Raw genomic sequence first — 25,016 nt, 5'->3', positions numbered from 1 at the left:
ACGGGTTCAAGGTCAGCCTGATATATATAATGAGATCCACTCACAAGTAAGTACAAAGCCTCAAAGAATCAGGCACATCCTAGAGTCGCCAGCACATCTGGACTCTTTCACACTATGTATTCTGGATCTCCATATTCTTTTTTTTTTTTTTTCAAGAAGACATATTTACTACCACATTTTGTTTAGATTGTCTTTTGAGGGGGGGAAAGGTCACCTTTCTCTTCTTTCAGTTTACTGAGGCAAGGATACTGTTTGGGGGAGGGGAAGTGGAGTTCTTTTTCCCCCTCCTTGCTTTGCTTCAGGGGCAGAAGAACCAGATTGGTAGCTTGTCTGTGTTTGTGAGCTTACCACAATTCTGCCCAAAGAACAGAAATGAAAAACTCCATGGGACTGCAAGTGAAAAATCATCACTGGAGGAAAAGGCTCGGAAACAGACCCTTATGGATTTCATGTGCTTGAAGGAGGTTGCTTAAAGCTCCTGGCTAAAGTCCATGCCAGTCTTGGTAATAGTCTAGCAGATTCATCCATCTTCAGATTCCACTTGGCTTGCTCTTCCATCACTGCCGCCCTCCCGGACAGCCGGCACACATTTGCACATCCATCTATATACACTCAGAAGTTTTAATCTTCATGACCCTCCATTCCAATCCACCCAGCCCAGCTTGGTGCACAGCGAAGCTATTGACCCTGCAAAATAGCGGAGAGATGAATTTGATGACCCAGACTGCAGTTTTTAAACCATTCCGGCAAGGTCTAGAATCAAAGGAAAAGTACAATTTATTCAGCACTTAGTAAAGTCCTTTTACGTAGGAACAGAGCACACACACAGAAAATAGACTCCCACTGCCACACAGATGAAATAAACCTGTCAGCTACAACTGTCAAATCACGAGTCACTTTCATTAAATAAAGGAGTCTTGAGCTTCACCTGGCATCCGAGAATTCCTCCAAGAATATGCACATAAAAGCATTATGAAAGAAAGGAGTCTAAAGTAATGGGTTCTGTTCAAAATGTCATCAGATGAAATAATTTTACATAATTAGAAAACTCTAATAATAGTTCCCCATCAGAAACCAACATATACTTCCCCCTCGCAGCCAAGGCTTAGGCATGGCAAGGGGTCTCAAAGACATGTCAAGACCTTACTCTCCACAAATCCTCCTGCTAAATGTGTTATTGTACCAGGGAGCGTTTCCCTCTTCTCTCTCATTGTTTGCTTTCCAGGGTTTAGTACGTGTTCTATGGATACATTTTTACCTATCAGCTTTAATAAACCTTTAGCAAACAAGTACCAATTCATTACCATTATTGCTGCTGTTATCGTTGTTACTTGCTGAATACTGAACCCAAAGGCTCTCCTACATCAGTCACCAGTGCAAATTTGGGGTGAAAATAATTATCTCATGTGTCTTAAGGAAACAGTCAGAGGATATAGACCACAAATAAGCGCGTTACTTTAGTCACGGTCTGAGCTGAGGTGGGCTCTACCTGGAACTGTCGCCAGGACCTTGAATGGTTTATTTCATTTTTTCAAATGGGCAAAGATGACCAAAAGGTAGCAGGACAGAGACCTGCCTGGGGTAGAGCTAGGAAGCAAGACTGAACAAAAATGTCTGTCTGTCCTGTAATCGGTCTGGGTTGCTGTTATGTGAAGGGTTCATCTCTGTCTTTCCCATCTCTGGAGGGCTGACCTAGAAATGTGGTAAAAATTAAAACAAAGTTCAAAAGTAAAAAATAAAAAACTCTTACTGGCCGAAACAGAGAGATTGCTTCCAAATCCTACAACATCCCCAACCCTGCCAAAATAAAATGAGTAACTTAATCACCAAGCAAGCCCCCGGGATCCCTGTGTGTTGTCATGAGGTTATCCTGGCCAACGTGGCCCCACCCCAAACACCTGTCTCTGCAGACTCTACCTCTTCACAAACACCTCTAACTTGTTCTGTATTCATTTCACTTGCTAATTTGATCAGTAGAAGCAAAGCACTGTATTTATGGCTTCTCAGAAAATCTATCTTCTCAGATCCTGGGCTTAAAACAGTTACAATAATACAAATGAAAACCAATCACTGTTCTTTTCTCTTTTGGACAGCACCCTCTGGCTGCTCCCCGAGATAGACAGAAAGATCAGCTACTAAGCAGGAAATGCACTCCCCATTTAGGAAATGGCAAATGATGAGTAATTATGATATGCCTTATGGAAACCATGCTGTGATTGTCCTGGCATTTAATTCTAATCATAAATAGACCAAACACCAAGTTAAGGAAGATGTGCAGCCAGAAACCATGTCAATGAAAACAGTGGAGACCGCAGATAACCAATGAAGTAGGAGGGTTTCGAATCTTAAAGCAAGTTCTCAAATAAATTTCCTTACTCTTAGCTTTCTTTCTTCTGCATATTCAAAATCAAATTCTTAATGTGACAGGTGACTCCAGCAATTTGCAAGGCTGATAAGCATCGAGGAGAAACATGATTGAGGGGCATTCAGGGAACTTTTGGTTAATTCAAAAAAACGTATATGCAGAAGAATGGTAGTGACATCATCAAGGCCATGGCTGTGGGAGATATGACAGTGGGTAAGCCTGCTAGGCCATTGGTTCCATCTGCACTATCCTTGTGTCGGGATTTGCAGCTCACTGGAAATTACACCGCCAGTGGATCAGTCTCAGTTAGGGGCCACACACAAAGAGGCGCTGTTGTGTGATTTGGAAATCTCAAAATGAGGAAGGGCAGGGCAATGCATACAGTCATAATGTGTGAGGCTGCTTCCAAGTGAGTTACCAGGGAGTCACCGACCTGTGCAGGTACTTCAGTCTGAGGACTCCAGCAGAGGATTCCAAGATGCCCCTGATGTCCTGCATAGCTTTCCTATGGCCCTTTAGAGCCTCCAGCCTCCCTGCTGGTGTCTCATGGTGGTTTGGGCACACTTATCATTGGGTGTTTCCAGGTCCTCCATTTTTCCTGACACAGTGTCATAGTTAGCCCTTGTTCCATGTGCCCAGTGGGAAGAATGAAAGTCAGGGTAACTTTGGAATCACAGGCACAGAGCTTTGAATAGCCTGTGTGTCTTTGCTGCTCAGTGAGTCTGGTCAGCCTTAAGCAGTTCCTGGCACACCCCTGTTTAATGAGAATTGTAATGTCCACTTACTTCCATATGTTGTAAAAGCAGATTAAGAATAATATTGTTTTTGATTTAAACAGAAATGGCTCCCCCAAAGACACAACGGTCTACTCTATATTCGTGTGGATTCTACCTCTGATAGCTACTACATAGATCGGCAAGGGCTGTTATGCTGGGATGTCTTCTGTCCATATAACATAGTTAAAGAGATTTTCTCTAACAAATGTGTCAACAATCTTCATAACATGGTACTCAATAAGGACACTACATCTAGATTTCCAGTAGAGATCAGCAGAGACCAAGGATATAGCTCAACATCCATCCTCCATACTCCAGCAATATGCTGAAGTCTTAGAAAGTGTTCTGGGAGAAATATGAGGTGAGTATCCTACACTCCTATGTATTCCAGAACTGAATCATTATGAGAATGAAGCTCCTGCTTTGAAAGCATCCGTTCCAAGAAAATAATTGTGTTAGTCCCTTCAATTCATCTCATTCCCTCTTTACTACTCAAACATTAGTGTTTGACAAATACAATGTTAATAATATGGTATTGTTTAATATAATAATAAAATAATTCTCCCCTCAGAAGTTATGCTTGATGGCTAAATGAGCTCTGGCAATGAGTCAGCAGATGATATGTCTCCCATTCTTGTTTTCTTTTGAAAGCAACAGGGTTGATGCTGGAGGTGAGCAGGGCCAGGTCTTCCACTGACTGTACTCACCCTTGCCACCTCACAGAGCTATGGAAGACACTAACTCTTCCCTTCAGTTTCATGACTCAGTTTTTACTTATAGGATTCAAATTTCTATTATGGTAACAACAGACACCTGACAGACACAATCATTGTGGCTTACAGTTTGGGGGACCTCCGTCCATGTTTGGCTGATCCGTTGTTTCTGAACCTGATACAAAGCACACACCGTTACATCATGCCATAGCAGATATATACATATGAAGAAGGCCCTCACCTTATAGCAAGAAGCAAAGGGGAAGAGGAGGAAGAATTGTGACATGTGGGTATGCCCTCCATGATGTGATTTCCTCCTAATAAGCCCCACTACTTAATGGCTCCACAACTCTCATGGGCTAAAGAACACAATGTGCTTTGCAGAGTACTGACACAAACCCCCAAAATACACAGTGAGTTTTAAGACCCCCGTGCTAGGCATTGTAGATACAGATGCAAGAAAGTAGGTACCGTATTTTCTACTCCCCACAAAAACTGTTAGAAAGTATAGAAAACTTACCAAACAGGAATGTAGACAGTAGAATGGGAGAAGCACCACCCACACCCTGGAAATATGGTATTTAACTATGTAACTGAAGGACTGAGGAGTCTTTGGTAGAAAGGAGGGAAGAGAGTTAGTTTTGCCTCTCACAGGACTTCCATCTAGGAGTTAAAGACATATACACAGGATGGCTCTCACAGAGAGAAGGAGATGCACAATTACATTAGGAACTGAAAAGAAATATGCTAGGGGCTCTCAAGAGAGAGAAGACACAATACATCTCAGAGCAGGAAGTTTCAGGCAGAATCAGGAAGTTCTGCACATGACTACACTTATGGCAGATGGCATACAAGGAAGTAACAAACAGAAGAATCCAGTCCACCACTTCCTGATCATCAGTCTAGGCTCATTTTCTCTTTACATTTTCCTACCATTCTTGAGACAAGGATTCTGGCCCCATCAAATTCGACATTGGGAGTTACAGAAAAGGACAAGTGGAAATAGAATAGGCATAGGAAAACAGCAATTTGCACATGAACACACTCGCCTAGCCACCAGTTTTTGTAGTTGTTGATGCGGAAGGAAAATAGATTGGGAACTGGGTGGATCAAAATTGTTTTCAAGTTCCAGCTCTGATAGTGTTGATCAAACATTTGGAAAGATTCTGACAGGAGTGACATAGATTGCCTTCATACCGTGAAAGGAAGCCCTCGGCATAGGTGCTCACAAGTCATTTCCACTAAGGAATTTATAACTAGCATTTGAATGCTTTGTTGATTTATATAATCAGAATTTAGAATGATAGCCTTAAATGTAAAAACAACAGGGCATTAAGTAGTTTCATTTATGGTACCAAAGCAACAATGGCTTTTTCCATGTAGTTTTGTAATTAAGGCCAAACTGAAGCAAAGTGGTTGTGCCATTTCCTTAGTTAGACACCAAACCACAGCCAGCCTTCAGGAGCTTGTGTCTCTCTCTGTCTCCTTGTGACCATGCACCCAAAGGATACTGCTATGTGATGCAGAATCTGTTTTCAACACCCAGCCTATGAGCCCAGGACCAGGGGACCAGGCAATAAGTACATTAAGTCTATGGCTCTATTCCTCAGTAAAACTGGGCTATTGGTTGTTAGATCCCTTTAAATAACATTTTCTATTTTTTTCCAATTTTTAGGCTATAACATTATACAGGAGTACTGGTTTATATTCTTGGGGATTTTTTGCACATATCAAATGTTAGTAAAACTTGGATTGGAGATGTAGTTCATGAATAGAATGCTTGCCTTACAGAGGACATCTGGATTTGGTCCCCAACATCACAACACACACACACAAACACACACACACACACATACACACACATGTACATTGTGTACATGCAATATGCTTAAAACATACCTTCCTTTATTCCCCCAAAGCTTATATTTTACCACTAAAGTAACAGATATTTGACTCATTCTTGAGGAATACCAGACATCTCATCAGATTCTCCTGTTGTGAAATCTAAATGGCATTGGCAGATAAAGTCTTTATAAGCAGACTTGGGGGTCTTAGAGACTGGAGTTTCCATGCAAATTACTCAGTAGGATATACAGTACAATTATCCTTACCATGGTATCAAAAAACAATACACTGGTCAAGAATTAAGCTATTTTTTAAAGTATTTGCATTATTCCTTGTAGTAGTGTTAACTCTGTTACTCTTTCTCCCAATATCATTTTCCCATTTGGGCATTCCTGCCCAAAAGAAGTGCTCTAGACCTTCAGGAAAGCACACACTGCAGAGACCTGTTCATCTCCCCAGGATAGCAATATCCTGGTACCTATTACACCTGAGTGAGCAAAACTGACGTTCACAAAGCTGACACTTGAAGAAAATGACAGCTGAACTGTAACAAGGTCAAAAGTCACATGTCGGAGCATTCCACCGATGCCCATAGGTCAGCCAGTCAAGCCAAGTCCAAGTCACAGACTCCTGAAGGTCGACATGACTCTCTTAATCACTTCTTGCAGACTATTAATGTCCCAATAATACAGAACATAAGAGTTCACCACCTCTGAAGCTTCTCCATAGCCTTTTACTCCATCCATGCAGTATAACAGGGATGACCAAGAAAGCACTTATTCAGTGACCCCCAATGGGACTTTCGCACTAGAGAAAGCAGTGTTTAAAGTACACAGTGTCCCTCTTCTAAGCCTGTCCTTATTTAACCTTGAAAGACAGATTCCCAGTTAAGAAACAGAGATCTGATCATGGGAGGCTATGAGAGTAGACACGTCAGACCACGTGACCTCCTCTTGCCCTTAATAATTCCAGCTCAGCCAGTGACATATTCCTTGGCCCCAGAAGCTGGTTAAGGGACAAGACTTTTTCAAATGATATTTCTATGTCAGTATTCTGCTTGCTTTTGAAACTTAACATGTCCAAAATGGCACAAGGATTCCAATACTAGAAGAATCAAACAAATCAAATTATGTTTCCAGGACCAGAGAAGCCAGCAGAAATCAAGGTTCTTTCTGAAGCTGCCAGGCAAACTGAAGTTTCTGGAGCTGTAATCTAGAGTTTGCCCTCTTTGAAATTACATATTTCAGCTCTTACATTTCCACACATTGTTATTTTAAGAAATACTACTCAGTTCCCACGTCTCTCCATTCCTATTATTGTGTGGAATGGTCTTCTAAGTAATTGTTAAATACTATAATCTTTCTGTTTAACAGGGGGTTCCAAAATTATACCATGGGTTTACGTCTCCTTGCTTATCGGGGTTAAAATCTTTAGGTTTGTTAGGACAGATTTCCCGTCAGGAGCCTAAAGATCCCTGGGCTCCTTGTCACAGGACAGGCGCAGTAAGGATCACAGAACTCCAGAATTCTGTAAGTCAGCTCTGCAGGCTACAACCACTGACAGCAACAGAAGGCTGAGTTCCTACCTCGGTGACTGGTGAGCTCTCTGGATGCAGAAGGCAGGGGTGTGTACTGGAGGTGTCCCTCTGGAGAGGCAGCATCATCCCCACTGGAAGCCTGGAAGATAAAAGCAAAATGTTACCTTGGAGAAACACCAAACGTCAAACGTCACGTCACATCCTTGTTTACTAAATCATTGCCTGAGATAGGAGGGCACAGCATTCTGAGATGCTCTGAGGTAGAGGACTGGCTGTGGCCATCACTGTTAGACAGAGCTGGAAGGAGAGGAGGAAAAACAGGAAAAAGGCAGGAAGCACTGTAGACTAGGTCTGCTCCAGGCTTGCTCCCAGAAATTGTGGCAAAGTGAGTGCTGGCTGTAAGCAGACTCTTACGGCCCTACTGTGGATGAGGCAGTGTAGGTGCGGGAATCAGGACTGGCTTACACGGACTTGGTGGCACAGAGACAGAAGAAAGCAGAATATATGAGTCAGCCTTGTGCTGTGGACTAAGTATAATATCAACTCTGGGAAAATCCCTCTGGAGTTTGAATTGGGAATACAAATTCAGTATTTATTACAGACCATCTCATACTTCACTGTTTAGAATATGTGTGAAAACATAATGAGGTACACTGCAGAAGAGACCCAAATTTGGACACGGCATTAATTTGTTTTTTGTACATCTTCCACACAGAGCTTGCAAGCATGCCGCGTGACAGACTTTGTATGCCTGCATTTTGTTCTGTGGGGCCAGAACTTGTGACATCAGGTGAGTGTTGAAAAGTTTTGGGTTTGTAGCTTGTTGGATTTTTGACTTTCGACTGTGGGTACTAGGTATGGTAATGGTTCTCAACAAGCCATCGGCAACTAGAAGGTTAACGGAAAGCAGGACTCCATGATACAGCCTCCATGAGGTGGCATCCTCATGATAGTGAAACTGGGTGGAGCTGTTTGGAGGGGGCAGGGCTTCCCCATGTGTGGTAAGGAAGTTCAGTGCTCTCATTTATCGGGGTGTGGGGAGGATCATTCGAATTACCAAAAGAAGATGGCATATAAAATGGTGGTATTTTTCTTTTGTTTTTCTATTTGTACATCAGGACCTCTTTGACTGTAACTAATAACTGTGGCTAGTTACCCTGTGGGAAACTGTGGAAGGCAGCTTGTACCTGCAGTGTTAACCCTTTCCGGAATTGTATGTCCAAATGATGACAGCTTCCTAGCTCACGTGGACTGGGACCAAGGACCCATACATCCTCTGAAGAGCTTGGTGACTTTGACAAAAGCTCCACCATTATACCTGAGATTTCTAAATCAAATGCAACTTTTTTTTAATATCTGAAAAAGAACATCTGCTAGGAGTGAAATCCTAGGCTTTCAGCCTTTCCAAAAGCTCGGTGAAAAAGTAAATTTCATTAATTCCTCGTTTCTCTTTCCAGAAGAAGAAATCCATTCTCCGAGGTGTGTTTACCCTGCTAGAAGCGGGCCCTTCTCTCCGAAGAGATTACCTGCTCTACGGCAGTCAGAGCTAAGCAGCAGATTAGACCTGCTCGCCATGGAAACCCTTTAAACTTCATTTCTGACATTTGAGGTGTTTGATTAAGCAGCTTTCGGGGCAGACTTACAGAGAGAGGTCTGAACAGAGCAAAATTAGAAGCTCTGTCCCTCAGTGGCATCAGATCTGAGAGAGCACTTGTCCACTCCAGCAAAAAGGCAAACATAATGAACATACATGGTGTTTAAAGCTTGGTCCAAGTATACTGAAAGCAGCCAGATAAAAGCACCGCCACAGAGGGCAGAGTTCTCAAAGGCTGGCTACACTCCACCCCACTGAACACTTAGATGCTGCAAGTCTGTGGACGAGACAGAAGCTGAATTTCAAACCCAACCCCTGCATTTTCTAGTTGTCTCTCTGTTTGGCCTTTGAGGTCTACCATGTTCAGCATGATACTTGAAACACAGTAACCATGTTCTAAACATGAAGGCCTCTTTGTGCTTGCTGAAGGACAGCTAAAGTTACAGGATGAAGAAAGTCCAGCACACTTCCTCCAAGATATCCCAGACTTGTTTTTACCTATGTTTCTGCTGCAGTTCATCCTTAGAAAGAAGGAAAAAAGACATGGTTTCCTACCCCAATAGGAGTTTCATGTCGCTGCGCTATGGAATTTTTAGACTTGAATCTAGGCTGTTGATAATGTGATGAACAGCTTCCCCTAGAAGCAACAGGAAGACACACTGCCTTTCAGCAAATACTCTGACTGTACAAGACATCAGAGCTCAGGAGATGAGAGAAAGAGACTGAGACTTGTTTCCAGCTGTATAGAGGACAAGAGTTTTGTAGCTGCCATTCAATGCCCAGCGCTTAATTACTTTTTTGCTCATCATCCATTTTTGTGATATAATATAAACTTAATTTATGGGAGAGAATCCAGGAAAATAACAATTTTGCAAACTAGGCTTTTTGGTGGGATTTATACAGCTCAGTGTTCGGGTGACTCTACAAATCAAGATTCCAAGTACATGTTCTTCAGCTTAGCTTTTATCAGAACGAAAACTACTAGGCCTTTTCAGTGTGATCCACACATGTGTTCTCCACATCTTAGCCTCAGAAACACAATTCATAAAATCCAGGTTAGCATATGAAAGAAACAGACAAGAAAATTCCTTCACTTTGCACACTGTCTGCCAAAGGATATAGAACTCACCTTGGACTTGAGGCAACACAAACTTGAGGATGAGGTAATGGAGGCACAATAAGTAGGACACATTTACATAATGTTTTGTTTTATATGGATTAAGAAGAAATGCCTACAGTAAGCATAAGGAAATATGGACAAGTCTGAATCTCCGGGACCGTGAATTCTCCCACGTTTGATTCCTTGCCAGTTTTCCTAAGTGCCGATGGCAGAGATTTGTAGCTTCACATTTTACTTTTATCTCCTGCAAGAGGACATTTGCCATGGCTACAATAAAATACCAGTACCCAAGATACATAAGGAATATCCTCCAGTCAACAAAAATGCATGCTGTAGACAACTGGCAAACGAAATGCAGGGGGTTTCCAAGAAGAGGAGACCCAAACAGTCAATAACTGAAAGAGAATTTCATCAAATTTGCTGAAAGGCCATGGGAGCTAAAGCAGGATGTGATTCTGCCAGCCATTGAATCACCAGGCTTCCTCATGCTAAGGCACACAGAGGGGCAAGAAGGTTGTTCTTTTGCCCTTGCCAAGGGGAATGAGTTGCTGGCTCAAGTGACTTGGAGTGGTGGATGGCATCCATGTGGATAATACCTGGATTGTCCTATGACCTCCACATGTGCACATCTGTCGACTTGCTCACACGTGTGCACATGCACGTGCACACACACAAATAAAACTATAAAATTCATAAGCTAGAGAAAACTTCACATATACCTCTACAAATAGAAACATAAGATGACTTTTTTCTTTTTCTTTTTTTTTTTTTTTTTTTTTTGGTTTTTCGAGACAGGGTTTCTCTGCAGCTTTTTTAGAGCCTGTCCTGGAACTAGCTCTTGTAGACCAGGCTGGCCTCGAACTCACAGAGATCCGCCTGCCTCTGCCTCCCGAGTGCTGGGATTAAAGGCATGCACCACCACTGCCCGGCCATGAGACAACTTTTATTGGTGCATTTTTTCTAACAGAAAAATTTGAAGCAACTTAAATAACTGTCAATGAGGAAAGAGTCAATGAAATAGTATATACTTTTATGAAAGACTAATACTTAGTGTTTAAGAGCAATAAGCCTGATTAAAATATCTTAACTCAGATGAGACAAAAATTTCTGTGGAGTGAAAACACAAGTGGCCAAATGATAAACATTGCATGGTTTTACCTGCATATGTGCCCATTTGATTTCCTGTATGTACAAAAATCTAAAAATTATAACAATATGTACAAAACTCATGAAAGTCCTTGCCTTAGTGTGGAGCTAATAAAGTATGTGTGGTTATTTCTATTGATCAAAGAATAGGTTTGACATAGATACATTAAAATATTAGGAAAGACAGATTTTAAATCGTGGCTATGTGTTTTCTTATTGTCTAAACCTTTTCACACTTTTGAAATCTTTAAAAACTAAACATGAAATCTAACAATACAAAGACTTCCATGTCTAGTCCGTGTCATTTTCTATCAATATCAACCCTGAGTAATTTTCTAGTTCTTGTATAATGTAGATTAATGTCATCTCTGAGTGTGTTTGTGACCAAAAAATAAATCTCATTTGTATTTCTCATAAAACTACTGACTATGACCCACAGAAAAGACAAAAAAAAAATCAGGTAATGACAAAAATGTTTTCCAGATATCAAGACTTTCGTTATTTGTCTCAGCTTTGCCCGAGTCATGCTAAAGCTCTCCAATGCACAGGGAGGCCTCTTGATTATTCACCCATTCAAAATGGAGAGTTGCTAACATTTTCAAAATCACATCTGTAATGGTTAGCAGGAGCTAACACATTTGTAGAAGGCAATTTCCATAATGCAAGAGGCGTCAAGTCCAAAAGAAACTCCATTTCCCCAAATTAGGGCAGTTAAACAAAAGTCAGCATTTCTCAGGACCTAGTGAGGCAGGTTCCCCTCCACTACAAGGACCCACTTCCCTGGTCACTGACAGAAAGGACAAACTTACCCCTTAACTATACCACAAAGCGGTCATGTCATCAGTGTATCCTGATGAGGAAGGAGGAGCTTTGAGAATTTTATGGGAAAAGACTCAGTGGAAGTCCAGCACACTCCAGGAGAGACTTGTAGGGTAAGACTGTCTATCAGTGACCATAGAAAACGACAGTGTGACATTCAAGGCCCTTCCCAATGCGCATGTACAATCACAGCTGCAGCTCAGGGCAGACATCCATGAGCGTTATGTACACACAGGGAATGTGATGCAGAGTACCAGAGTGGAGATTTTTGCAGCTTCAGAACAAGGAGGGGGAGCTACAAAGTTGTTTAATGGCCATAAATCTCTGACCATTTTCACAAAATACCATAGAAGACCACAGCTCCACAACTCATCCCCCATCACTCAGCTCAAGTGCAGGTCTTTGGCATGCTCACTCACCCCTAAATCATAAGCCACAGAAAGTGATCCCGGGGCTGGGAAATTTGTCAGCCTCTTTCAAGTAGAAGTAATCTTCACTTCTGATCACAATTCATTCCCTGAAACCACGGCAGAAAGCTGACTCCTCTAAAAACATTTAGTTTTCTTCTCAAAAGAAAAAGCACTGGTCGTTTAGTTATCAAATATTTAGTAATCACCTACTGGAGGCCAGACCTGTGCTGAGGATGTCAAGAAAAACAAGATGAGGAATGCTGTTTATATTCCTGGCATATCAAAAAATCACACCATGATTAATACAGGTCAGGAAGAGGTACCAACTCTTACTTGACATCTTGACATCTGCACATGGGTAACTGTAACCGTGTCTGTACATGTTTCTTATCAATCCTACAGGCAAGTTTTCAAAAGTACCTATACTGACTTTCTAAAGTGAACTATATGCTCTCAGTCCTTGTGCTCAACTTACTCCCAGGAAAACAAGAGACAGTCAAGGCATGATGGTTGGCTAAATCTAACACTTCACAGTCAAAGATAAGGCTGTGGTTTAACAGTTCTCAACCTATGGGTCATGGCCCCTTTGGGGATCACATATAGATATCCTGAATATCAGATGTTTACATTATGATTCATAGTGGTAGAAAAATTACAGTTATGAAGTAGAAGCAAAATGATTTTATGGTTGGGGGTCACTGTATGAAAGATTGCAGGTTAGGAAGGTAGAGAAGCAATGCTGTGCATTATCACTGCAGTTCATCACACACAGGTGAGGACAGGAAGAGAAAGATCAAAGGAATAAATCCCAGCAGTGAATAACCATCCTGAAGGCTGAAGTTCCCAGCCCTGTTTACAAGGCTACCATTGTGCCTTCTAGCATGAAGCAAGGCATTCAATGTCAGTGATGAAGAGATGGGATCGGAACCATTGACTGTTTTGAGATCAGAAACAGTTACGTCATACTAAAGACAGAAGTCAAGAGAAGGAATGGAAAAACAATTAAGTAGGGAGGAGATTTAACCCGTGGCTGCAAAACCAAGAGGGAGGGAAGAGTCTGGCAGGAACTGGGCACCTAGCTGAGAGGGTGAGGAGAGCCTTCAGGCCAGAGTGAGCAGAAAGGAGGTAGAAGGGGATTGTGTCAAAGGCCTCTCAGGAGAATGGAAGCCCTTTGAAGCTAACAGCCTGAAGCATTCCATTTGATTTTATCTGATCTACAGGGGCCCTAGTTCTGCCAGTAACCCCAGAGGGCATCTGGCTGGGAACAGCAGTTCACAAATATTTATGGGGAAGGAGGGAGTGAAGAAAAGATCCCGAAAGGAAAGAAATGATGGTGGCTCTGGGTTTTTGTGAGCTGCTTCTTAATCAACTCATAGAATGAGAATCATAAAGAACTTCTCTATCTCCAGTGAAGTAGCTTCCAAAACATGCTTGGTAGCTGCTTATTCAAATGAATTTAAAGGTGAAAAAAATCTAAATATTAAGTAATAAAAAAACCCTGCAAATTTTCTTACAATGAATAACAAAGAATCTCTAAGTACAAAGGAGACAGAAAAACACACTATGTGTAGATGGCAGTAAACAACCTCCTGGTTCCTCAGATACCATCCAGGGTTTCTGAAGAGAGGTCCACTGCTTACTCACTGAGAACTCACCTTGAAGGCTGATCTGACTGTTGGGAGACTGACAGCTCTGCTAGCCCAGTCTCTCCAGTGATGGAGCCTCAAGTGTGTGACATGGTGCATACTCTAGGGGATCGAAGTACCACCCCCATACTTGTAGCCAAGCGTTTTAGCAGAAGTACTTGAAGAGTCAGAGAAGAAGCCGACAGAAAGCGAGAGGACGAAGTATGACACAGGAATTGGTATTTATTCGGCATACACTAAGTTTTCAAACTCTTTGGCTTCCTGATGAGCACATTGTGTGCTGTTATTAACCTCCTATGAAAAATTTGAAAACTGAGATAAATAAAAATAACTAAATTATATGGCTCTCAAGTAAAACCTAGGGAGAGAGAGCAAGTTTGGTCGGACCCCAAACTAAGCTGTTCCCTGTACCAACACCCTCTCTTCAAGGGAACCTTTGGAGAGTATGAGCCCCAACTACTGGCTAATAGGCCACCACCTCTACCACTGTCTGCTGGGCTTTTTACTACAGTCTCTCGTGCAGAACTCTGGAGCTCACAGTTTGGGAAGCCAGGTACTAAATTAACTTTTAGCACCTATGAAGGCAACTCCTCAAAGTGTTGAGGAAGGATTAACAATAAAGAGGAATTCATTAATGGGACGGGCAATTTCAATAAAAGAAGAGCAACGATAGAACCAATGATAACCTATCCAAAGAAGCATGATGGAGCAGTAGTTGATACTGTAGCTCCTTCATTCTTGCTGCAGATCTCATCAGTGTAATACAGACACACTGGAACACAGACAGAACGGAACCATCAGGTGGTGTGCATATCCTATCTCTGGAGCAGTACTTATGGGCCGGGCATTTTATAGACATTCTGTCACATCTCCATAGCCTGGGGTGCAGTGCATCTGTTGTAACCATTTTATAGATAAGATGACTGAGATGAAAGAGGGGACAGACTGTTTATCAGATAGCACCCAGTTGGCACGTGACAAGTTTGGAAGCTGCTCGTCTTGATTTCCAGGGCTCGATGGCAGCACTGTACAGTGAACCTGACATCTTGATTTCCAGGGCTCCATGGCAACACTGTACAGTGAACCTGACATTCAAAGGTACCTGTAAAAACATCCCTCCTGAATTTACTTAGCATGTATAGAAAAGCAAGTAGTATATTTGTAGTGAGCTACAGTTCAATCCCTGCAAAAGGCAGCAGGTTTTATATAGAGATATATAAATAAAACTGCCATCTTATCTAGAAAGAAAATGATTAACAATGTTGGGAAGGCACATGAGTACTTCAGATCTGGCTTGCCTTTGAGGGTAATATGAAGAGGTTTGCTTGAATCAGCCTTTACCAGCTCACAAAAGGCAATGGTAAGTTTCCACAAATGTTTTGGGGCCACTGTGGAAAATTAAGTTTAAATAAACTTAAATTTGCATTTACCTACAGTTGAATACGTTATCTTAACAGCAAAAGTAACATGGAAAATTCATCATTCCTAATTCTATCTCAAAATTTTACTATGTATATGCTTGAATTTATCTGGGTCTGCTGTAGCTATCTGCCAGTCTCTCTCTTCCAAGTTCTCCAGTGACGCCACTTTGGTGTCTCAGTGTGGTGTGACGGCATAATCTGAAGGAAAAAGTGTAAACGGTGCAGACTAGGGTTTGATGCTCTGGCTGCTGCTCTCCTGAATTTAAGAAGGCAATGGAGAAAGTATTAATGATACAGATTAAACACAATAGGGTGCTGTATCTATATCCATTAGTTATTAATAATACAAGAAAATCTGAAGAAATAGCCATCTGATATCCAAAAGCCATTTCCAACGTGGTAAAGTAGCAGCTGGCGTTGATGAATGGGTAAAGTTGTGATGTGTTCATTAAGATAAAGTATTAAACACCAGCCTGTGCCCCTGTCAGAGGCCCGCTTGTTATCAATTACAACCACAGATACAGGCAGCAGATACCAAAGTTCAGCCCAAACCATACAGAGTAGCTGAGAGACTCAAGTAGCTATACCAAATTACAGGAGAATATTATATATCTAACTTCTACCAATAGTGATATATATATATATGTGTGTGTGTGTGTGTGTGTGTGTGTGTGTTAAGCTAAATTAAGATATTATAAATGTATGTACATGTTATGAGATATTTATACATTTTACACAAAGGCCTGGGTACAAAGCATTTACTCCTATCTCATTATATACACACAACTTTTATCCATAGAAAGAATGTTTGGAGTTATAGAGGCACGAAGCTGTTTTATGGCTCAGGGATGAAAATAACAACAACAATAATGATAATACAACTAATTAAGCTTCAGGGACTCTACCCTTGACTGCTCTAAAACTTGTGTTCTGTCTTCTACATTTTCTCTGCTCAATGTTGCCATTTGGCTGTGTGATTTTAGGTTTTTTACTTAAATTCTTTAAGTCATAGTTTTATTGTCTGTAAAAGAGAATGATAAAATAGTTATAAGCAGGAGCGGGAGGAAGAAGGGGGAGGAGACCAAGACATAGCAAGTATTTGTGGGTACTTTGTGCCTGGAACTGTGCTCAGCAGTCTCCGAGCATTAATTCATTCATTCTCCAGCAGTACCCTACAGTTACAATTCCCAGTGTGGTTCTATAGATGGGGAAGCTGAAAATGAGCCAAATTAGAAAATTTAACCAATACCTCACTGAGGTTCTTGAGTTACCATAAATGCCAGAGCTGAGGCCCAAATCCAGGCACTTTGCCCCCCCAGTGATCACTGCCTGGACTGGTAAAATGAAAGCGTCCGTGTCTAAGAAGGGCACGATAATCACTGCCACTTGTGAAACCCAACTGTTTTCCTTCTGGTTCTCTAACTTGGTGCCCCCATAACTAGACTCAAAGCTTTCTAAGAGACAGACCCACACAGCTTCTCTCTTCTGGCGTGTCATCACTCCGTGAGTGCGCGTTACTTCTCACTTAATGAGCAGTAATGTACAATTGGGGTCCTTCTGAGAATAAAGCCAGTAAGACCCCCCCCAAACCTGGTAGCCAAACCTGTACTGCATAACTGCCATGGTTTAGCCATCTCCAGCCAGTCACCAACAACGGCGTTTCCCATCTGGCTTTGCAGGGCTGCCATAGAAATAATATTATGTCATGGTAGTCCTCCAGGCTTGATTTATTTTGGCTTAAAAGAAGGAACTTGCCTCATGTGTCTCTCTTCCTCTCACAGAGGTTTTTATTTTTTTCTCCTTCTTCTCAAGGGCTGAGGGTCAAGTTCTGTCCTTGGAACCAAAGTAGCTTTCCAAAATGAGGTGAAGTCAATGCTGTCAAGCTGGGCCAGAACTGCTGTCAGAGCCTTTCCCAAATACATCAGACCTCTGCTTGTAAAAATAAATTGATACCAATGCACAAAATTTATTAGGAGATGACAGCCCGGTTCATAATGGAAATATGGCGAAAACATCATCCTTCAAGGCTGACAGTTTATCCATCACGCCTCAGATTCCTGAGATAGAAGCAGACACTGTCACATGCAATCCACTGAGGACACATCTTCTTGGGTTTCCTTATGACAGAAAACTGAAAGCCTCCAGAAGAAGGGAAGGACGGTTGCTGCCCCCAATGCGCTTGGCCATATATTTTCAGCATTGCAGAAGGGCCTTGTGGCCAAGGCAGTGAATGATGGCAGAGGTTGAACAGCTGGAACTCTCAAAGGCTCTCCTCTTCTCTCAGGGGTGATGAACTGGGGCAGAGGTCACAGAGGGTGACAGACCTCTGTGAGTGACATCAATGCCCTGTTATGCATAAGCAAAGCCAACAGGTGGCAGGACAGTCCTGAGTGCTGGCCATAGCTGGCTCTATTTGACATTTGGGGACCAGATCCTCTTGCCCTACCTATACTGCTCAGCTTTTTATATCTATTGATAAACTTGAGATAATTTAGAAGGGCCATTTTAATGGCAGATCAATGCAAGAATATTTCTGCGGATCACAAGGAGCCCGATTCTCAGCAAGCTTAATGAGGCAACCTGTTGAACCCTGTATGAAATAATTGTGTGCTGCATTAAAAGCTCTCTTGGAAAATATAACTGTGATAGTAAATTAGTATGAAATGAACATTGTATTGGCTGAGAAAATGTTTGATTGTCAATTTTCTAAAATTTAAACACATTTATATTTCAGATGTCATTCTTTAGAGGTTTAATTAAAGTTAGGAAACTTTTGACAAATTTATTTTAAAATATTGATTTATATATTTATTTGTATATGTGTGTGTCTTCATGAGTCTATGTGCACCATTTTTGAGTGGGAACCTACAAAGGCCAGAAGAGGGCATCAAATCCCCTGGAGCTGGAATGAGGAACCCTGTGGATTCTGGGAACTGAACTCAGACCCTCTACAAGGGGAGTAAGTGATCTTAACCTCTGGGCCCTCTCTCAAACCTTAGGAGGTTTTTAAATTGAGATACATTTAAACCTGCAAATGCAGATTTCTCACAATAAAAGAAAGCTATTAAGATGAAACAGAAACCTAAACAAGATAAGGACAGCCTAAATGGCCTTTTTCAGTTGTTTTTTTTTTTTTTAAATGTACTTTGTGTGTGTGTGTGTGTGTGTGTATGAATGTTTGCCATGTATGTCCCAGGAAAAGGGCTTTGAATCTCAAAGCTGGAATGCGGTGGTTATAAGCTTCAGAGAGAGCTTCTGGAAATGAAGGTCTCTTCAGGAGCAGCCAGTACTCCCATCCACTAAGCCATCTTTCCAGCCCGCCCTTAGATTTTTAATCCAACCGGAATACTGAGAGGGGATCTTGAGGATTCCATTTAAATGTGAAGGAAGAGGAACTTGGTGTGGTAGCTCATTCCTGCAAACCCACTGTTGGTGAACTGATAAAAGGGACTTGTAAAAAGTTCAAGGCCAGTCCTAACTATACAGCGAGATCTATATCAAAAACCTTATTACCGTGGGTACTGGGGAGTCAGCTTAGTGGGTAAAGGTGCTGGCTGCCAAACCTGACAACCTGACTTCAATATCGACAGGGACCCACATGGCAGAAGTTGCCTTCTGACCTCCACATAAACACCACAGAACATGTATAGATACATGCATGAGCATCCACACATACCCAGCCACATACATAAATAAATGCAACTCTTTCAAACTTATACTACAGATCCTTACACATCAACACTTGCTGTGGCTACTCATGGTAGCTAGGTTAGGGGAACAGCCCAGCTGCCCAACAGCAAAGGAACAGAGAAAGAAAACATGGAGTATACACACAATGGGACTTTGAAAGGCATCAAACAGAAGGAAGTTAGATCATCAGTGGGCAAATGGCTGCAACTGAAGTGGCCAGCCTCAGAAAGACAGATACGGTATGTTATCCCTCATGTGTGGATCACAGAGCTTCTACAGGTGCAGTCATACATGTAAAGATGATATGGAAGTAGAAGGAAGCAAACTGACTGGGGAATAAACAGGGTCAAGGGGAGAGGCGGGAAGTGAAAAGGGCTCTCCAGAGGTTATGTAGAGTGCTCCAAGTACCCTGGCCACGCACGCCCTGGACACCCTGCATGACTCAGATCCGGGTAAAATCAAAAATAGCCAGGCCAAAATGATTTTTAAAAAAATATTGACTAAGGTACAAGGGATCTTTGCTTGATGTCAGTGTCTGAATGGTTAAGGTACAGAGACTATCAGGACAAACAGAACAGCCCAAATCAGTTGTCATGTTTGGTGTGTTCTAGAAAGGACTCTAGAAAGGATATGTGTACAATGTGTGTATCGCTGAGTTAATCAAATACTGTGGTTTGTGGCATTCCTCAAAACACATGCCCAAGATAGCAGGCAACACATGCTACACCATGCCCAAGTCCTTGCTCATCGGTATCAGTCAGTACTGAAAACAAACAAGTGGATTTACAATCTGAAACCCCCAGATCCTTCAAAGATTCTGTCTCTAAATAAGGCAAATGAACTTGTAATTGTTCGCATTTGTTTCCGCCAATCTTCTCAAGTCGCTGCTTTAAGAAAGGCCTAAAACTCTGTTGACTTCACATGTCCAAACTAAACAGAGCTGCCTTTCCCCTTGGCTTCCTCTGTGAGCACATGCCAGCGTGACTACACATTCGCCCAGAGTTTATTTCAGTGTTAGTGGGAAACAAGCCATTTTTCAGTTTAATGAATAGCATCAGCGTCTGCCTTTTAACCAAAAATGTGACCTTAAATTTGATGGATCTCACCAGAAGGCACATTTTCAAATTATTTTCCTATTGGAGGTTTATGAATATCACTCCTCAAATTATTGTGACAGCTGTGGGGTAGGGGCTGCATCGCAGACCAAGCAGCTCAGAGGCAGAACTCAGAGCTCATGGAATGGGGCAGGAACTCCTGAAACGAGGCATAAGGCGCAGGAAAGAACCATGCCAGAGGAGGAAAACAAAACACAACTCTCTTGAGCCTGGAGCACCAGGGGACAAGTCCTGCAAGGCAGCTGAAATCTTGGCTTCTTTGCTACCACCATCTTTGTTTCCAGATTATTCTAAATTGGGGCAGAGAAGGCTGAGCACTTACAGATTCTCCAAAAGGACATCTGATATATTTTCCTTATTAAAGATGACAGAGTATAATTGATGGCACCAGTGTCTTGCCAGTTCCAACTTTTCTTTCTTTCTTTTTTTGAGAATGCTGTTTAATGTGCAGACATTATTTTTGGACTACTGAACGCCAGAAAATAATGAGCTGGCATTCAGCTTTGGTGAATAAGACTCTGAATTTTCATCTAAAAGCAGTTTTGAGTTATGGCTGTAGATAAGGTGTAACTGTGCTCGGGAATTTTATCCATGTTTCTCCCATGAATCATGAATGAGGGAAAAAATTACAGTCTAAATTGCACTTAAAAGGAATAAAGTCTTTTCATGTCATACATGATTTATCAAAATGATCTCATTTTAAGGGGACTGTGGTGTATCTTGATTAATCGCATTAGGACGCGTGATGAATGGCCTCTTTAATGGTAACACGGGATTTATTGGCAGCATCCTGACTAGAACCAGAAGGGTAAGAAGTAAAATATACAATAGATAGCTAACGCAGATAGGGCATCAGTGCTGCCCTGACTTGTTTTAAAATTATACCCGGAGCCTTGTTGTCAGGACATTGTGAAACCTGGCAGAGGAAGGAAAAAATGCCTTGCCCACAAACTGGGGTAGCACGATGAAGCCAGTCTCTAACTTGTTGCATGATATGTACAAGTCCCTTGGCTTGACTATAACCAAGGTGCTGTCTGTGTAAATGGGTTAAACTTTGCACATTCCCAACAAATAGGGAGACACTGTCTTGGGGACCAGTGTTCTTTGCGCTATCTCCCTGTTTCAATATCCTCTTTCCAGTTTACTTTAATATCCTAAATGCCCTAAAAAAATAAAAGATAAAAGAAAAGAATGGAGAAGAAAGAAAGAAAAAGGCAGCTCCTACTAATTTCCTCCAAGGCCGACAGATCAGAGGCTTGCCTCGAAGTGTTCCTTTAGTGCCCAGGAGACCCCCTCATAATCCTGCTGCTTGTCTGCAATTAATCCTCTGAGCTGCGACATTATTACTCCCACCACCCACAGACAGAGGAAGCTCTGACCCACTGGACTCTGGCTCCTGAGGAGGGAGGCTTCAAAGGTGCCAATCACACCGGCCTCCCAAAGGTGCCTGCTGTCAGCCTCAGAGGTCCCATCCTCCCCGCTGATCAAACATTCTTCCTCAGAAGATTAATTCAGAGTCCCCGCCCATTTCCTCCCGATCCTCTTTCGCTTTTCAGTTTACCCAATGATCCATCCTGGCCTCCAAAAGGGAAGCCATGGATAATAGAAGTTCTTTCAAAACAAAAGCTGGGCAGAGGCAAACTTAAATCCCAGCTGTTATCAACTTTAAAAAAAAAAAAACACACATTTAAACACCTTAAGGCAGGGAGGATTAGGCCTGGCCCGAAAGGCCATTCTTTGATCAAAGACCCCGAGACTTTACACAAACATAATCACAAGGCAATGGAGGGCGCTCTGAAGGTGGGATTGATTTGTCTGACTGCCGGTTGGGGACAGTAGTGAAGGCCCGCACACACTTGTGCTCTTCAGTCCTCATGTGCATCACCGGGCCTAGTGGCTTAGAAATTATAGGGTTTCCTTCCTATGTCTCAATTGAAGCAGTGGCTTGCGGGCTCAGACACATCTGTGGGGAGATGGTGTGGGAAAAGGGGAACATGGGAAGGCATGTGTGTCTGGCTGTTTCTGATACACCTCAGAGAAGGTGGAGAAAGAAGAAAGTCACCGTTGTCCCTGGGATGAAGCAAAGGTGCCATCTCCAGTGACTTAGGAGTGAGTCCTTTCCATATATGCAGGAAGTCTTGGGCAGAGACAAGCAGGATCTCTACAGGCCAGACAGCTGCCTGTTCCTTCCTATCTGTCAGGACCGGAGGGCTGAAATAATTAACATGAAGGAAGGAAGAATTCCTGCAAACCGACATTCATATCCAAAGCATGTCTTTAAAGAAAGGGGGTGAATGCACAGGGCTTTGTTCGTAAGGGAGGTGGGCTGAGTATAGCTTTTTCCAATTGTAGAAATAGAAGTTACACACACTTTAGTACTGTTGATGACTACGATGCCATGGGAACCATTTACCCTATATCCAGAGTGAGTTAGAGAGGCTCCTCGGCCAACAAGACAGGGGAAAAGACTACTGCTTGGGCCATGTTGAGCGAAATCCAATTCAACGTGCATCGAGAAAATAAGTTTCCAACAAAATCTGGGAATAGATGGTCTGTCTGAGTTGCATGCCCATCAATGAGAGACAAAGTTCTGCTCCAGGGAGAGCCAATCACAGGGCTGCACCTACCTGGGAGTCGTTACTACCCTGCCCAGGATACAGGTGATTAGGGCAGGGTGAGACAGAGGTTCCCTAGAGGCACATCTAACTATTAAGAATCTAGAGTAATGAACACCACAGGACAGAAGAACGAATTCCCTTTTGATAGCAGACAGTTTTTGCATAAGGCTTACATCCCTCCCTGCATCCCAGACAATGAAAGCATCTTATTGTCATGTTTGGACCACAGGGAATCTATTGTGCAATAGGCCAGTCTTCAGTCTTCCATATCCAGAAAATACTTCCCCACGGCTCTTGCACAATTTTATACTTCCCAGGCTCTCAGTCACAAACAGCTTTAGCATATAATTCTTCTTTAATAAGCTTGGGGAGCTCACAGAAGATTTAAAATTGAAATAGTCATTTAAAGGGAACAGCAAGAGGGAAGGGAGGTAGAGTAGCTGCTTAGCTCATGGAACAACACGAGAAAGAGACCAAATAGGATAAGAACTGAATCTACTCCTACACACACACACACACACACACACACACACACACACACACACACACACTTCAGTTTAGCTTATTTTATGTAAATCAGGAATTATATGTAAAGTTTAGTTACTAATTGGCAGGCATTGAGTATCTTCCACTGTGCATCCCTGGAACGATACAGCGTTGCCATTCTGTCCACACAGGAACAGACAACACAGCACAAGAACACAGGACAGTGCAATGGAATAGCTCAGAGAACTCTCTTGGAAAAAAAAAATTCTCCTTACATAAACTTCTAATGTCTAGGGAAATGATTTCTACAGTATTTCCTTCTCAAAGGCATGTCTTTGTCATTCCACCACCCAGACACACCCTCTTCTACCTCTCCAGCCTCTCTCAAAGAAATTCAAGGATACTTCCACTGATAGAACCCAAAACCCAGGGCCATGAACTGAAGTCCTAGCAGACGAGGACCATAGGACTTGGAGAATTTAGAGATTCCCTGATGCTCTTGGCATGTATGAGAGAGGAGCTGAAACTGGGATGCCAGCAGATGCTGGGCCACTTAAAAAATATAACATGTATATCCCACTAAAGACTCAAAGGAAACAGACAAGCTTTTCTGTTTAGGAACTCAGCATCGTCTCCTGTGGCAGCTCAGGGTGGAGCATATTCAAACGTTTGATTAGGCTACGAAACTCCTCCTATGCTGGAGCTACCCACATGGCCTGTCCATCCACATGAAGCAGCTAAACTCTGAGGCAGCAGCATGCAGCGTGGACATTCAGGTCTGGAACTTTCAAAGGACCACACAATACGAGGGTGTGTGTACAGTGTTGATTGCAGGGGTAGGACAGAGATGCAGGGTACTGACTTCAAGCACGGCCACACTTTATAAGGGTAAAATTAATCCCTAATTTGTGAACTTCTCTAGATAAGGATTCCACTCTTTTAGATAAAGGCTTTATAACATCAAACATCAACTTTTACGCCACCGGCTTTTTAGCACACGGTCCTGTTCTTCTGGTGGAAAGGGATCAAGAAAATGGTAGTAAATGATTCTGTAGATGAAGAGCTGGCTGAAAACAGCTTTTTTTAAGTGTTTTTCTCTAAATGATCTGATAATCAGTCATAAACACACACAGAAAATGCATTGTGGAGAGAGGCGATCTTGACGTCTTCCATTTCATCAGTAGCTGTCGACTCCCGAACTTCCGCTTATCTAAACAGACATGCGTGAAGCTTCTTCCTTGAGATAGACCAGATCTAATAAGCTGAGTCCAGCTTGGGAAAGGACCAAGTCTCAGCACGATTAAGTCGGCTGAGCAGCAACCATCCTTCCTGTGGCCAAAGAAAAATGTAACGGGGTTTCAAAGCCATATTTCCTGAAGAAACACCACCATGTACCTCTCAAGTCTTCAGATCTGTAACACACCCTGGTCTGGTGGGACAGCAGGAGGCTGAGAGGCTCTGCTTGTGTGCAGTCCCATTCTAGGGCGTGCGTGGTGCTGACTGCTGACGGGAGACCTGATGCCAAACACGGACGAAGAGGAGCGGTGAGGTTTGGAAATGATTTTTTCCAGTCATTTTTCAATTCATAAAAACTAGTCTTAAATACTTTTCCTGACCTGATCCTAATGTCTCGACTTCATTTTGCCCCAGCTGCAAGACAGAGAGAGCCACAGGCGTTTTCCCTTTTCATCCACACTCAGGATGCCTGGGTTTGG

General features: G+C 42.4%; 1 protein-coding gene across 1 annotated transcript in view; it reads right to left on the bottom strand.

Moving 5' to 3' along the window:
- Lrmda (leucine rich melanocyte differentiation associated) overlaps positions 1-25,016 on the bottom strand; it is a 1,012,055-nt gene that overhangs the window by 181,010 nt on the left and 806,029 nt on the right. Inside the window, exon 6 of the mRNA XM_038310121.1 lies at positions 7,285-7,375. Coding sequence (XP_038166049.1) covers positions 7,285-7,375 — 91 coding nt within the window. The remainder of the gene's footprint in view (positions 1-7,284; positions 7,376-25,016) is intronic.

This window comes from Arvicola amphibius, chromosome 13, assembly GCF_903992535.2.
Source record: "Arvicola amphibius chromosome 13, mArvAmp1.2, whole genome shotgun sequence".
Lineage (NCBI taxonomy): Eukaryota > Metazoa > Chordata > Mammalia > Rodentia > Cricetidae > Arvicola > Arvicola amphibius.
This window is presented reverse-complemented; position numbering and strand designations above follow the sequence as displayed.